The sequence below is a fragment of the Chrysemys picta genome, chromosome 1 (genome assembly GCF_011386835.1).
Source record: "Chrysemys picta bellii isolate R12L10 chromosome 1, ASM1138683v2, whole genome shotgun sequence".
NCBI lineage: Eukaryota > Metazoa > Chordata > Testudines > Emydidae > Chrysemys > Chrysemys picta.
The window spans coordinates 149186442-149201556 of NC_088791.1; the positions used below are offsets into that span (position 1 = coordinate 149186442).

The 15115-nt window shown below is 43.2% G+C and overlaps 1 protein-coding gene across 6 annotated transcripts in view; it reads left to right on the forward strand.

The window, feature by feature from the left end:
- The first annotated feature begins 3168 nt into the window (after positions 1-3168).
- The window catches only part of GSK3B (glycogen synthase kinase 3 beta), a 233238-nt gene continuing 221291 nt past the window's right edge, over positions 3169-15115 (forward strand). For 3 of the 6 annotated variants that reach the window (XM_005292686.5, XM_005292688.5, XM_065586998.1), the window contains exon 1: positions 3225-3906. In XM_005292686.5, coding sequence (XP_005292743.1) covers positions 3819-3906 — 88 coding nt within the window. In that variant the 5' untranslated portion in view covers positions 3225-3818. Of the gene's footprint in view, positions 3907-15115 lie in introns of all 6 variants that reach the window. The other 3 variants (XM_005292685.5, XM_065586994.1, XM_005292687.5) reach the window with 3 other exon arrangements.

Sequence of the window (15115 nt, forward strand, 5' to 3'; positions counted from 1 at the left end):
CAGGGCAAATATGGGCCCTCCAAGAGCCACCCAGTTCCTGGGAAATGGGCTCTCGGTGTTGCAAATGTGTAATTACATTTAAAAATAATCCACGGAAGGTAGCAAGACCATATACACCTGGGAAGTGAGTTTGCTGCAAGGAAGTCCAGGAAGGTGGATTTCAGAAAGTAAGCGATGTGACACTGATTGTGAACTGTGATTTAAAAAAAAAAATTATATGAACTTAATTAAAATTATAAAAAATACAATATAATAATATTATAATTATACAGCCGGGCGCTATCAATATTTAACCTGTGGCCAGCAGTTGCCCTTGAAGTTCACTGTAACCAGATTTCACAGGACTTTTTAACTTTTCAGTGGTAGAGGATTATAGTTTCTATCCCTGGTAGTTCAGGAGATCCAGACCTTAAACAATCTCTGGTCCCTTGGACTATTTAGAAACATAGGTCATTTCCCAGAAAGACCAGAATATTTCGAGTAAGCATCCTTGGCTACGCTGCGCTGGGGTGAGCAAAGGACCATTTTGAGTTAGTTAGCTAGTTTATTTTTAAAGCAGCATTTCTACTTGGAAATTAAGTTGTTATAAAGGATAGGGTTTTAGCTACCATTGGCCAGGTCTGCACTAGAAATGTTTGCTGGTATAGCAATTTCAATTAGGAATGTGATTTTTTTTTTTCCTCAACATTTCTATGCTGGAAAAAGTCCTAGAGTAGACAGAGTTACACTGGCAAAAAAGTACTTTTGTTTGCTCAATGAACCAGTATAAGCTACACTGTCAAAAACACTTTTTTGTTATTGAAACTGTATCTGCATTAAGGGGGGTTTTGCCATATTACTACACCAGCAAAATATAGACTAGGCCTCACTTATCCTTTTTCAGTTTTTGGTAAACAGATTTGATAGATGGGTACCATGCTTATGTGGTTTGATAGCTATATGGTGAAGAAATCTGTACTAGGTTTCCCTGTGCTCTGAGATGAGCAAAGTGCTGAGCAGGACCATTTTGAATTAGTTTTAAACTTTATCATGTGGTTCTTCAATTTATCGCACACCATTTACCAACTCCTCCTGTTCCACTCTGCTTGATAATCCTAGGCTACTTCCAGCTTTCCAAATCTAGTCTAAGCAGCTTGTCATCTTGTTTTTTAAAAAGCAACCTTTCACAGAAATGTCTCCTTTCCTCAGCTGTGGAATTTCTCCACAAAAATTACCTAAGGCATAGGACAGGCACTATTCAGTGCAGTAGTAGTGACAGACTAGAAGTCTGATCTTCTAGGGCTTGGCAGAGATAGGAATGGTAACTTCATATAATAATTACACACACACAAGATTCACAGCTTCCCCCAACACATGCATCTAGGAAATTCCCAAGATACTAGACCTTAAATAATAACATTGTTATGCATATCTATTTTTGGACATTTTAAAGAAGTCTCTTATCCCTGTAGAGCCAAACTCAAGGTAATTTAGACATTAGTCTTAAAGGCAAACGTTACATAAAAGTACCCCAACACCATTTTTAAACTCTTTGAAACATTCATTCCTGTTACATCTGCGGCACACAGAGAATGCACAAGTGTGTGCTTTGATCGACAGGCTTTACTAGAAGAACATAGGTGTTACTCATGCTTAATGCAACTACCCTACATGTCCCCTTAACATTCGCCAGCCCCCATCCTGTACCACCTATTCCCTGCCAACCCCCGGGAAGAGAAGAGAACAGGTGCAGAGTTACGACTGTGTCAGGAGTGGTCACTGCACGTGCAGTAGGCAAAGCTGACAGCTGTGAGGGGCTGTGGGGTCAGGCGAGCTAGGTACAACGAGCGGCTGCCGGTGTGCAGAGGGCAGAGCTCAGGTTGCCAGTTGTGGTTGGACGTATTCCTGGAATTTCACCACATGACACAATCTTTAATTAAAGCTTCATCTTTCATTCCGGGAGACGCCAGGACAACCCCAGGCAGAGCCGGGGCTGCGTTGGCGTGTCCTGTCCAGGAGCCGGGCTGGCGGTGCCCAGTGCACCAGGCCCTGCTGTGCCCTGGGCTGCCGTGTGTGAGGTCATCCCCGCCCGCCGACGGGCCGCTCGGTGCCACGTTGAGCCGCGCGGGCGGAGCCGGAGCCAGCCCCCAGGCTGCTGCTCCCCCTTCCGCCGCCTCGTCAGGTCACGGCGGGGTATGGGGCCGGCTCCTCCCCCACGCAGGAAGGGCCGGGCTCCTGGCTTCCCCTCGGGCATGAATGGGCTCAGCACCGCCCGGTCCGCTGCGTCTTCCCTTCGGCCCTAGCCCGGCCTGGCCCTCCCCCAATGGGGATGCGCGTTACAGGCCGCCCGTCGCTGGAGACTGGTACCGCGCAGAGAACTGGCTGGCCGCCTCATCCCTCTTAGCCAATCACATGACAAGTTACAGCACCCTGCCCGGATAGCCAATCACAGCCTCAGCCGCTCAGCGCCCAAGGCTTCAGTTTAAAGCCCTGTAGAGGGACTGAGCGGCTTCTGATTGGCTTTAGGAGAAAGCTCTTTCCATTGGATCGGCTCTCGGGGCTGCTAGGGCGGCGGCAACGTCTTTTGATTGGATCTCTGATTATCTTCGGGTAGGTTCGGCTATTTCCGTAACGGCCTCGCGATTGGCTCCGATGTATTCCGGATGTTTCCGTTCCCGCTCGGTGATTGGCCCCACGCTGGTGAGGTTATTACCGTAACCACCGCTGGATTGGCCCCGATGTGCTTCGGGTGTTGCCGTGCGGGGGCCTCGGGCGGTTTGACTGGGTATTCACGGAGGCTGCTTAGGGCCGTTGCGCAGCGTAGGGCGGCGACGGGGATAGGCGGCTGCGCGGCTTTGGCGCACAGCACACACAGAGCGCAGCGGCGGCGGCAGCAGGAGCCCGGCACGGAGCGGCGGCGGCAGCAGCAGCAGCAGCGGGGACAAAGGGACTGATCGGCGCGGCCGCGGGGGCTCCCGGCAGGAGGCAGCAGCTGCCGGCGCCGGAAGCGGCGCGGGGGGGAGCGGCAGGAGGGTCCGGCGGGTCCCATGTGCCCTGGGCGCCCAGGGGAGCAGCCGCCGCCGCCAGGGCTCTGAAGCCGGCTGAGGAGGAGCCGGGGCCGGGAGCCGCCACCATGGCCTGTGCCGCCGCCTCCGCCCGCCGCCCGCATTGCAGCCGCTTCAGCGTTAGCCGCCGCCCGCTGCCCCTGCGGGCGCTATGAGGAGCCGCGCCGGAGCCGTCGCCTCATCCCCGCACTGAGGAGCCGGAGCGAGCGAGGACGCCCGACCGCTTCACTCCCCCACTCCGCCCGCTGAGGATCCCACCGCCCGCGCCGGATCCTCTTCCAAGTTCTCGGTGCTACGAGCAGACCCGGAGATCCTTGCGCCGGAGAAAATAGTCCCCATCGCTGCTGCCTCCCTAAGAGGAGAGGGGGGGAGAAGGAGAAAACCCCGGCGAGGAAAGAAGAGGAGCTCGGCTGTAGCTTGCGCCCCATGTGACTGGCTCTCAGGGTGGGGGCAGCAAGGCTTAGCAACCCCCACTGTTTCCCAGGCCGCAGCAGGAGCAGCATCGGGGGGGCTCGTGTGCTGGGTGGAGGCAGCTGTTGGACCCAGTGGTGCTGCTGGGAAGGATGTTTTTATAAACGAGGAGTGAAGAAGCCCTGAGAAGAGAGATCCAGAGGGGGAGAGGGTTTCCCCTGGGGGGGAGGGGGGCTGGAATTTAATGTTGCATTTTGTATCCCTCTCCACCTGAGAGAGAGGCACGCACACCAACCACCAGGAAGAGAAGAAGGCGAAAGGAAGAAAGGAGGAGAGGTGATCAGAGGGAGAGAGAGAGAGACCATGTCAGGGCGGCCCAGAACCACCTCCTTTGCAGAGAGCTGCAAACCAGTGCAGCAGCCTTCAGCATTTGGCAGCATGAAAGTTAGCAGTGAGTATTGATTTCGCACCCACACCCCGTGCAGATTAAACATCGGGTTTTTAAAAGAGAATTTGCACTGTTGTTTGTCAGTAAACGTAATTGTGTGAGGGATTCTGGGCTGGTCAGTGGAAGAAGATCTAGACTGTCTCTAGCACTGGATGAAACTGCTCCCTTTCCCTCCCCCTCATTAACCTTGAATAGGCACACACCATGGTTTCCATTTGGGCCTGTTCAACAAAAAATATTTGTTTGGTGTGCCTTTCTGCCCCTTATCTATAACAATATTGTTGTTAGTTTGACTAGCTATTTAAAGGGAATATTTCTGTTGCAATTTGGTTTTAAAGAGCTATGTGCTGCATTTCTGTCTATGGAGCAATGGAGGGAAGGAAATGAATTACGTGCACATGTGATCATTTCACATATTTGTACAGTTATATGCTTCTAAACATTTTCTGTTGTGTGATACATTGAAAAGTGGAATGTTTGCTATAAGTATGCACCCACAACTGGGGTGTGAACACTTTTTTTTGTGCAAGCTTAGCAGGAGGCTTAGAAAAGTCTATTTCCATAATATCTTGTGTTTCCGGCTCTGTTAAATGTGCTGTGAAAAAAAAATTCTTGAATATGATGTATGTGAACACATTGAACTGTTAGTGAAAAAGAACATCCTGTATTTCTATCTTTCAGAAATTGATTTTTTTTTTTTTTTAAGGATGAGGCCTATGGCCCCATTCTTAACAGTAGTATTACATGTATATTGTAAATTGGGTAAGTGGTTTACTATGTGCTCATCCTTGATCTCCCAGTTTATGGCATTGGGATTTTGAGGAGAATTAGAAATATATATTTAATCCTATTAATAAAAAAAATAGTGTTGGAGGAAAAAGACCCTATTGTGTGTTTCTAAAGATCAGTTACATATTTATAATCTGGAATTTGTTGATTCTTGGTTTAAATATATTCATATGCAAAGGTAACATGATCTTGCTCATCTATGTGAATAATTTTCATTCAAAGGCACTTCAGGTCCACTCTTGTAGAAATCTGGATGGCTTTATAAAAGGACCGTGAAGGTCTGATATATATCACTATTATTTAAACCGATCACTTTGAGACTTGCATTTTGATACTTACACCTGGCAAAGCTGTGTTTGTATCATATTGCTTATTTGTACATGTGGAGTTTTAGTTCACTCCAAAGCTTTAGGTAATTGTGAGCTTTCAAACATTTGTCAGAAATTGTAGCATTTTCTAGTCTAAGATGCCTTCCACTGTGGTTGGAGCTTTGAAGAAAATACTGGGTTTATGGTCTGAAGTCTACCCTCACATGTCTATGTGATCAGAGTACCTGCAGTACTTATGAACATTTTGAGTAGTTAGCCCATATTAGCAACATGAGACTGTACAGTTGATTAGATATAGCAATAACACATTTCACTCTCCATTTATATGGAGAATATTGGGTGACTCCATTTTATTCTCATTCATTCTCCTTATATGAGAGTAGCAGAGGAAGCAGGAGGTGTTAATCAATATTTCTGCATGTGACTATGTGTAAAATTGACCCAGATCTAGAGCTGTCATGATCAGAAACTAAAATGGTCTTACCTAAGCTTTTCCTCTTAATTTTTGAAGGTTTGATTTGGGGGTCTCTTCCTATTTGAGGTCAAAATCTAGGAAGATGCATGCTCATAAATTGGTGTAGGCTAGCAAATACGATTAAATACCAAATGTATAACACAATGGAGAAGCAGAGGCCTTAACATAAAGCGCCCACAATGGTGATACCCCTCTTTCCCTCTCCCTCCCCCCCCATTGTGATCATGTCCTCCATGTCCTGTTGGTGTCTTTAAAAGGATATATAATCAGAGCACCAGAAGCAGAGGCAAGGACTGTGTGGAGTAGGAGACAATGTCTGTTCTGGAGGACAGCAAGACTGCTGTATGCCGAAAAGGGTAACTTCTAATGGGCATCAGAATTTTGGTGGCCTCTTTGGGTATGATGAAGCAAGATTCAAATAATCAGAGTCCAGGTCTTGGAAAAGTAGGCTTTACTTTTTTAAGTGATGTTTCTAGCCATTTTGGTTGTGAAAAAAAATTCCTGTATATGACCAGGTGTATATTGATGCAGTGCTGTTTCTGAAGTCTGCAGGCAGCTCTGGTGCCTCTGCCATTAATCAGAGCTTCCTAAACTGTAGCAGAGTGAAAACTGGACCTATTTTGGGTCTGTTTCACTGCTTCTATTCATAATTCTGTGAGTAGTAATGAAACTGAATGCCCAAGTAAATCTTGCTGTGTTGCTGCTGTGGAAAGCCAGGAGGAGCAGCAGCAGTCGGGCACTGTAACTAGTCTGTAGGAAGAGAGGACTCCAAAAGTGGAGGCCGTGGGAGGGCAGAGTAGCAGGGACTCTACATACCATCACAGCATCCAGGAGGATCAGAGGTGGGAACATAGTGAATGCTCCTTTAGTTCAATAGCAGGGAGTATATGTGCTTTCCCCCTAAATTTATCAGATGCTCACTCACTACAGACTGATTTGAAAGGATGAGTCTTGAAGTTGGATCCAGGGACTGGCATAAGATTCCCAGCACCTCTGTTTTCCCAGCCCCAGTAAAGGAAACTTGTCATTTGTGCTTCATCCTGGACAAAACATGCTGCCCACTTCTCTGGGATAACCGTTGTAGGGATTGTGGTGTCCCAGTATTCTTTCACCAGAGGTAGAAATAGTAGATGTTGCCTTGTCAGGGTTAAGAGCATCTTCCAAGATCCACTAGATGTTTTTTTGTTTTGGTTTTGAGAGCACTTATGCTTCCCTCAATTGTATATTTTTAAATTTAGTTAAGGTCAAGTGCCTTCCTCTGTGTTTACAGTTCTGTAATATTGGGTTTGCAAACTTCTTCTGTGCAAAAAAATTTTTGTGTGTGTTCTTTAAAAAGACATACTGGTTGGGCCTGTACTAGTTCCTAGGAATGAATTGAGGGCAATATAAAAAAAATATTAGATGTATTTGTCATTTTGAAAGGTCTAGCTGTGATCTTAATCACATTTAAAAGATAAATGTTAGTTGGATTTGTAAGTTTATATTTAAACATTCAACTAATAACTTCTGGGTTGCTGTTTAAATTTGATGCTTGCCAGTAAAATCTGCTGAAATTGAGGTATGGAGCTTACCATGGCTTAGTGCTGCACCTAGTTGTTTTATACTTGGAAATGATGTACAACTGGAAACAAACGGGAGAAATTGTCCTGAAAATGAAGTGTGGTCTTGCAACACACAACAATAAAATGCACCTCTTCATAAAAATACAAGTCTTAAATGGGAAAACTCACAACTTGCAAACTTAAACAGTAAACTTTAATGACTGTGAAACTGACTGCTGTTGATTATGAAAGGCAGTGTTTTAAAGAACATGTAGGACTTGCTACACTTAAAAATACTTTTAATACTGCTGTCTTCAAACTGTTACTTTGTCTCTGCCCGCAGCCCTTCATAACAGGCTAATTCTCAAGGGGTGCAATAAACTTTTCACTGCATGTGTAAATGTCATATACATGTAATAGAATTACTTGTAATTTTTCATAAAAACAATTTTAGTGAGTGCTGTACAGCTACTCACCTTAGGTTAAATGCCCAAATCTAGCTATTTTCTTGCATAATGTGTGTAAGTTCATGGCCTCTTGAATTTTCATAATTTAGACTATGTAGGAATTAATTCTGTGATTTGCTGAAAGAATTTTGCCCCAACAGCAAACTTGCCTTTGTTCACGTTCATTGTTTCAACTACTTACTTAAACGTAGTGCGTTTTTTCATATGGAAGGATCCAAAAGTGCACAAGAAGCTCTAATATGTGTGACTGCATTTCAGCACTGGAGTAATATGTAGTCACGTACAAAGTGGAATATAGCAGGAGCTTGACAGTTGCACAGCCTATTAGTTTAGGATAGTAATGATATCAAAATAAATCTGTACAAAAGGTTTTTGGGTAGGAGGCAACAACTTGGTAAAAAGCTTAAGATAAATGACACCCCTTTTTTCCTCCTTACCCCCCCCCCCCCCAATAAAAAAAGCTATACTAGCTGAAAAGAAATGATCTTCTCTCTCCAGAGGCTGCTGAGAGTTGTGTGGGTTTTAGCAACCCTATCCCTTGACCAGATTTTTGGCTACTTCTGGGAGGGGGAGTTTCCTCTACACAAAAATTGGAAAAAATTACTTGACTCCATACTAGGGTGAAAAATGCCTTTGTATTGTCATGCCCCAAATCCACACTCCTGCAGTTTCAAAAAGGGAATATAACAGCTGTGTGGTGTATCTATATCCCCAATCAATTTCGTATTTATACTTAAAAAAAAAAAATGTTACTAGGGCTAGTTGAATAGAACAGAAATTTATCTTTTAGTTAATAAAAAAAAAGATTTATCAGTCTTCATGAATGCCAGTGAAAATTGCACATTCGTACCTTGAGTGCACGCAAACAGAAACTGGACAGTTTGGGGATCTCCAGGGTCTTTCGCAAAGCCAGTTTGCCACAAGAAATGCGTTACCTAGGGAGGTGGTGGAGTCTCCTTCCTTGGAGGTTTTTAAGGCCCGGCTTGACAAAGCCCTGGCTGGGATGATTTAGTTGGGAATTGGTCCTGCTTTGACCAGGGGGTTGGACTAGATGACCTCTTGAGGTCCCTTCCAACCCTGATATTCTATGATTCTAACTCCTGAACACAATTCAACCAATCCTTTTTACTTCATCTCCTGCCCCTGATACACCTTCTTTCCCTTTCCAGCTTCACTGGTTTGGTTGGTTGGGGTTGTTTTCTTCCTTGTGATATATATCATGGTGTATCTTTTCCTGAGGTGTCTTTTTTGTTGTTGTTGTTCTTTTCTCTGCCTTAGCTTCCTTGATGTATGTTCACACTTTTCCCCTGTCTCATTGCATCTTTTCCTCCCACCCACCCAAGCAATATACCCTCTTGATACTGTATTTTCCCATCATCCCATCAATCTTGTCCTCTTTCTCTTCCACCCACCATTAGATCACCTCACATACCAGTGTGTGAACCCACACATTGAACTTAGAAACTTTACCTGTCTACATTCTGCCTGGTTCTAGTTAGTGATTCTGTTTCCTTGCCTTTAATTAGGAGGTCACAGGATGTGCTACAATATCATTCCTGCACCCGTGGTGGTGGTTATGGGTTCTGCAGAACTGGAGATTTCTTTTTTCAAACTAACATCTGTAGTCCATATTGATGAAGAAAGCCTTTGAAAATGTAAACTGATACAGGACTTAGGAATGCAAAATATTAAACTGTTAACTGGTAAGCATTAGTCTTACTGCTAACCTACCCTAACCGTTAACCCCCAGCCCTGGGCTGGCTGGAGCAGTCCTGTCCCCTGTACCTTTAACCGGTGTAATTTTTACCTGTTAACGTGACAGGCATACAACCCCAGTTATAGGTGAGAGAATCATCCTTGCCACATCTTTTGGTTATTTCCCCAGCCTACCAGCATCACCTCAGTGTTGTCAGGATTAAATATCAATCTCTCATCCATATGCCAGTCACCCTCAGAAATGGTGCCATGTGTTCAGCAGCACTGTTTGGGTAGCGTATGATAGAGTTGTGTTGTCATCATGGTCCCACACACATTGAACAGGAGAGATTAAATGGATCCCTGCACAACTTCACATGTTAGGGCTTGTCTACACTGGCAATTTACAGTGTTGCAGCTTTCTCGCTCAGGGGTGTGAAAAAACAACACCCCCCTGAGTGCAGCAAGTTTCAGTGCTGGAAAGCACTAGTGTAGACAGTGCACCAGTGCTGGGAGCCGCGCCCCTCGTGGAGGTGGTATTTTAGAGCTCTGGGAGACCTCTCCCAGTGCTTTGTCACGACTACACAAGCCACGTTAAAGCGCTGCCATGGCTTTAGCGTTGCCAGTATAGACTAGCCCTTTGGTTTTTTCCCTACACCACCTTCTGAGAATACTTTAGTCAAGAAAGAACAGAGCCACTCTAGAATAGCACTTTTAATCAGTGATTATCAAAGAATTTTGACAGGTCTAACAATATTAGCATGGGCACTTAGGCTATGTCTACACTAGCACGTTTGTTGGTTGGGATGTGGAAAAAAGCCTGTTGGGGTGGTTTAATTATGCCAGCGACAGAGTTCTCTCCCGTTGGCATAGAGCAGCTACACAGGAGACTAACAGTGGCACAGATTGTGTGATGAAGTAGTCCCAACATCTGTAGTATCATAGTGCGCATCTTAAGCCTAAACTTGACTGAGGACCTAGCATGGCAGATCTTAAATCACCCAAGGCCAGTGGCCCAGCAGACTCAATCTGTATCAGTTTCGGAAAGAGTTTTTGCACTGGTAGCATGGAGTTTGCTTTACTGAAGGAACTCTACTATGGAATTCAGGAGCATTTGGGTATTTACAGTAAAAAGCTAACTCTGGGCCCTAATGTCACAGAAACAAGTACTTTGTTTCCAAGACAGGTGATTTGCTCACTCAGTTCTGTGTGTGAGTCTACACATTCTCACAGATATTTATAGGGCAGATTGTAATTATGAGCAAGTTGTAGCACTTCTGTTTTGCCAGCTATAGTAACCATAGTAATCCTATTGAATGTAACAAAGTTGTGTATTTCTTGCCAGTATTACTGTAAAGTGTGACTTGAACTTAAATACATAAATATTGTGGGCTAATTCTTCAATTAAATAATCATCAGGGAGAGGGGACAAGGGGAACAATGTTGCTATTTAACTTTTTGGATCAGGTAACTTCTGTTGACTTTGGTTTTGCATTTGGAAACAGATCTTAGGCTTAAGAGTTCAGAGAATTAAGTGGTGTATGTAAATAGATGCTCTGGTTGTCTCCAGTCATCTGGCCAAATTTGGAGAGAGCCTTCTGCCAGAAGCTCTGGACTAGCAGAAGTGCTATCTGGGCAAGAACAAGTGTTGGATTTTATGTCTGCTATCTGGATTAGGACAACAGAGGAAGTTAGGGTAGGCTGAGTGGTATTAGGCACATCACTATTAAGCTGTTGGCCCAAAATGAGGGGGAATGGTCTTAATAAATATCAACTAGGTAAGTAATGTCTTGAAAAGGGCATGGGCTCAGGGAGAAGTGCGCTGCTGAGCATGCATGAAGCTGAGCCTCTGCTTGGAGATGTCAGTTCTTTGATCCGATGTCTGGTGACTTAGGAGAGGAGAGTTTGAGTGTGGGCTTTGAAGTTATAACCAGAAAGGAAGCAACAGTTTAATTTTCCAGTCAAGATGGAGTAGGCTCTTTTAGAGCTGCAACTGCTACTACTACAGGATTTGTTTGTTCTGATTTTTAGTGGGAGTGTAATGCTTACAAGTTGTAGGCCTTGGCCCTATAGTTCAAAGGCAGTATCTTAGGCCAGAAAAGCAAGCAATAATTTAATTTTCCAACCAGGCCAAGTGTTGTGTGGTAAAATAAACAGTAATCTGATTATTTGCTGCTGCAAAGCATACTTTGATTTGTTTTTAGGAGGGAGATGACTTCTCGCCAATACTTAACTGCTGTTGCTAGAGCCAGTCCATTTAATTTCCTTGACTTACACACTATTATAAACACACTTATATACAGTCTATATATACATACACACGGACTCCATGGGTTTAACTAGAACAAAACATTAACAAATGTCTGAAACATATCAAACCATTCTGTGTGGTGCGGTTATTTTTTGAGTGAGTGTGAGTTGGTTTGAATCCATCAGCCCAAATCACTAGAGAGAGTTTGCTTGTGGACTAAGTAAACATGAATCACTTAGCACAGCTGTGAATGTTAGTCAAGGGAAAACTTAGCCATAAACACACTTTCTAAAATTTATGGACAAATATATAGCCATATCAGAGAATTTTTTTTTTTTTTTTTGTGGTAACTTGCTGAAAGCATAAGAAGCTTTCTGATAAGGGCATCCCTTGGAAAGTGAGCGTAAAACGTTTAGTATGGTTTCATTATGTGTACATTGCTGATCACCTGAAATTTGTGGATGCAGAAAGTCATTTTGTTCATAAGAAACTTCTATAAGTATATTGTTCTGTAAAGTGTAACACACACGAAGCAATGTTTGTTACCATATAGAACACCACATCTGCCATTGCCAAGTATAATTTCAGTTTTAGCGACTTCACAATGTCAAAAATCGCATTAATCTTGGATTAAACAGATAAACACTCATGGAGCGAGAGCGTTCGGAAGCAATTACGAAGTGTTGTAGGGAAGCGTCTTAAAAAGGCATATAGAAAGCTAGGTTTATTATTGTACTTGCTGATGGATTCACTGGGGTGTGTGTAGCTGAGCAAGAGTCTGTGTGTACATCAAGTCTGTGCAGTGTGGGGAAGCTTGTACTCTTTACTGAGGTAGTAGACTTGGAATCTAGGACAGCTGATGGTATCACAGTAGAATTAAAAACAGCTTTGGGAATTGTGAGGATCAAGACAGAAAAATGAAAACATTGTTCACTATATTGAATTCAACGTTTAGCTTGTGATTCTGGATCTCAAAAATTATCAAAAGCATGCATTTATTTTGAGATGCATTCAAATATTGCTACTTAAGTGACCAGGAAGTGGCAATTGGAATCTGTTTGAGGCATCTGCCATGTTTGCTGGGTTGGTTGTCAGACCACAGTGATAAAGGCAATGACCAAAAATTATCATTTTGCTGTTGCTCATCTAGACGATATTGCAGAAACCAACTAGGGTTGATGTAGCCCAAATAGAAAAATTCCTTAAGGAAATCAAGACAGGGAATTTTGTGGGCCCGTTATATTTCATAATGGACACAAACGCCAGTATGACTAAAGCTTACTTTCAAGGCAAGAATCTCCTTTGAGGCTCTGGGAAGGCTCAGAATTGCTATGCTGGAACTTATAGCAATAAAAGACAGTCCTAGCCGTTGCTCTTCAGGATGGCAGACTCTGCCAGAGCAACAGCAGGAAAGGTATGTGTGCAAATTTTAAATCTGTGATGATTAATACCCCCCACAAGTCGCCTTTCAAGATCCATAGTTCCCGCACATGCCTATCACAACATATAGTATGCCTCATCCAGTGCACAAAATGTCCCAGTAACAACTTTGTGGGTCAAGCAAAACACTTACTATGCTATGGAATGAACATGCACAGAAAAATAAGACACAAGCACTATATCACCTGTGGGCGAATATTTTTCACAAAGTGCGCCAGATCTCTCAGTTCTTGTCCTCAAAAGAAATCCTCATAACCAAAAGATGAGCCTGGGAGTTTAAGTTCATAGCTTTGTTAAACACTAAAAATCATGGACTTCATGATTCATAAAGATGCTGGATTAATGGCTTATTACAACAATCTACAACCCTACCCTCCTTTGCTCTGTGACTGCAGAGATGTTAACTACCCACATCATCTTGAATAGTCTCTTACAACATGTTAATTCCTTATGCTAAACAAGCTGTTCAACCTTGTCTTTAGCTATGACACTCTGAGTACCTTTCCCAGTTCTGAAGAACTCCGCAAGCTAGAAAGCATCTCTTTTTCACAGACAGAAGTTGGTCCAATAAAAAGTATTATCTCACACAATTGAAGTTATAAGCAGTTTAAAAAAAGATTTAGTGTATATGTGGGCTTAAAAAAATTGTAAATTTTATAACTGTCTGCAAGCACTTTGGAATGAAATAATAATTGTATATCTGCTGGAAGACAGAGTTTAAATCCTGTGGATTTTCCAAGATTTATTTGCATGACTTCATAGTGCAGTGGGTGCTGGTCTAACTTTTTAAAAATAAAATGCAAACCCTACATTAATTGAATGATACATTTACCAGTTCAAACGCCAAGAGTCAGGAAAGGAAAAAGCTAAAGTTAACAATATTAATTTCCCCATTTTAGCCATATGATATGAGGTATAATGACCAAACTTGTAAGTTAGACTCTTGTAAGTGGTTTTTTTTTTTTTTTTTTGGTACATCTTATGTGTATTGTTGTAGAATTATTTCAATCAAAGCTGTAGCTCTTTTCTTTCCTGACTTTTGGGTGTGGTAATTTGTATCCTTCATTGTGCATTAATATAGGCTTTTCCGAATTCATTTTCAAGCAAGCCCATGGAATCCTTCCCTGGAGGAGCTTAGAAGCTAGTTTTGCAGTTTGCAGAATTAAAACACTGGTGTATAACACCACTTTCCTGCCTGATTCTGGCCATGAAAATTATTGTGATGGAGCGTGATGTATTTTTTGTGGTGGAGGTGGTGGTGGTTTGTCTTCCTCAAAGTTCTTCTGTGGGTCTGTGCTTCCCAATTTGTTCTCACACCTAAGGATAACTGTCTGTCTAGCAGCAGCCACATTGGCATAAAAATGCTTTACACATGGAACCAGCTGCAAATAGACTCTGAGGCGGTCATGTGATTATACTCGGTTTTCTTCTGCAGTCCTTCCAAATGCTGTTGCTGACCCTGTTGAGAACAAAAGAAAAGCAGGTGGAGATAGAGCAAAAGGACAGGATGAAGAGAAAAGGGAGACTGAGGACAAAGGAGATGGAAGAGACAAAGATGGGGGGAGGAAACGACAAAAAGACAGATATAATGACAGTGGCCTTAATGCTAGCAACCCAGAATCTTTTTCTGAGAAATAGATCAAATTTTAAGTGAGCATCCGAAATGTGTATTTTAATAGTACACTAGACTATCACATAGAAATCTCGTGAAAGTCTTTGAGAGGGGGAGGGGAAGTGACTTTCAAAAACACCTGCTTGTGCTGTTAGTGTTCAGACACCATTTACTCTCAGTCTAATGTCCTGAGGCTGTGAATTAATGTGGGTGTATGTCACAGAGTTAATGTTGCTTAATTCTGCTGCAAGATTAAATGTTGGTGTGTGCAGTAAGGCTGGAATGGGGTTAACTCTAGAAATTATCCCTTTTTTGCCCTTGCAAATTTCCCAGTCTGAAGAACCCTCCCCACCTGGGGAGAGCGGGGGGATGGAATATGGTAAAAATCCCATTGCTTCACATTTCATTTAATATAAATTTTTACTTCACTATTCACTTTGTAAGCATATTTGTTCTCATGCATAACAAGGCACGTGTATTGTCCAAAATGGAAATCTTGCAGTTCTACAAGTAGTGTCCCTGTAGGTGCTCCACTTCAGGTGTGTATGTGCCTCTTTGAACCCTTGATCAGAGATTTTCAGTTAGCAGTGTCTGTTTGGTCCACGCATGCGCT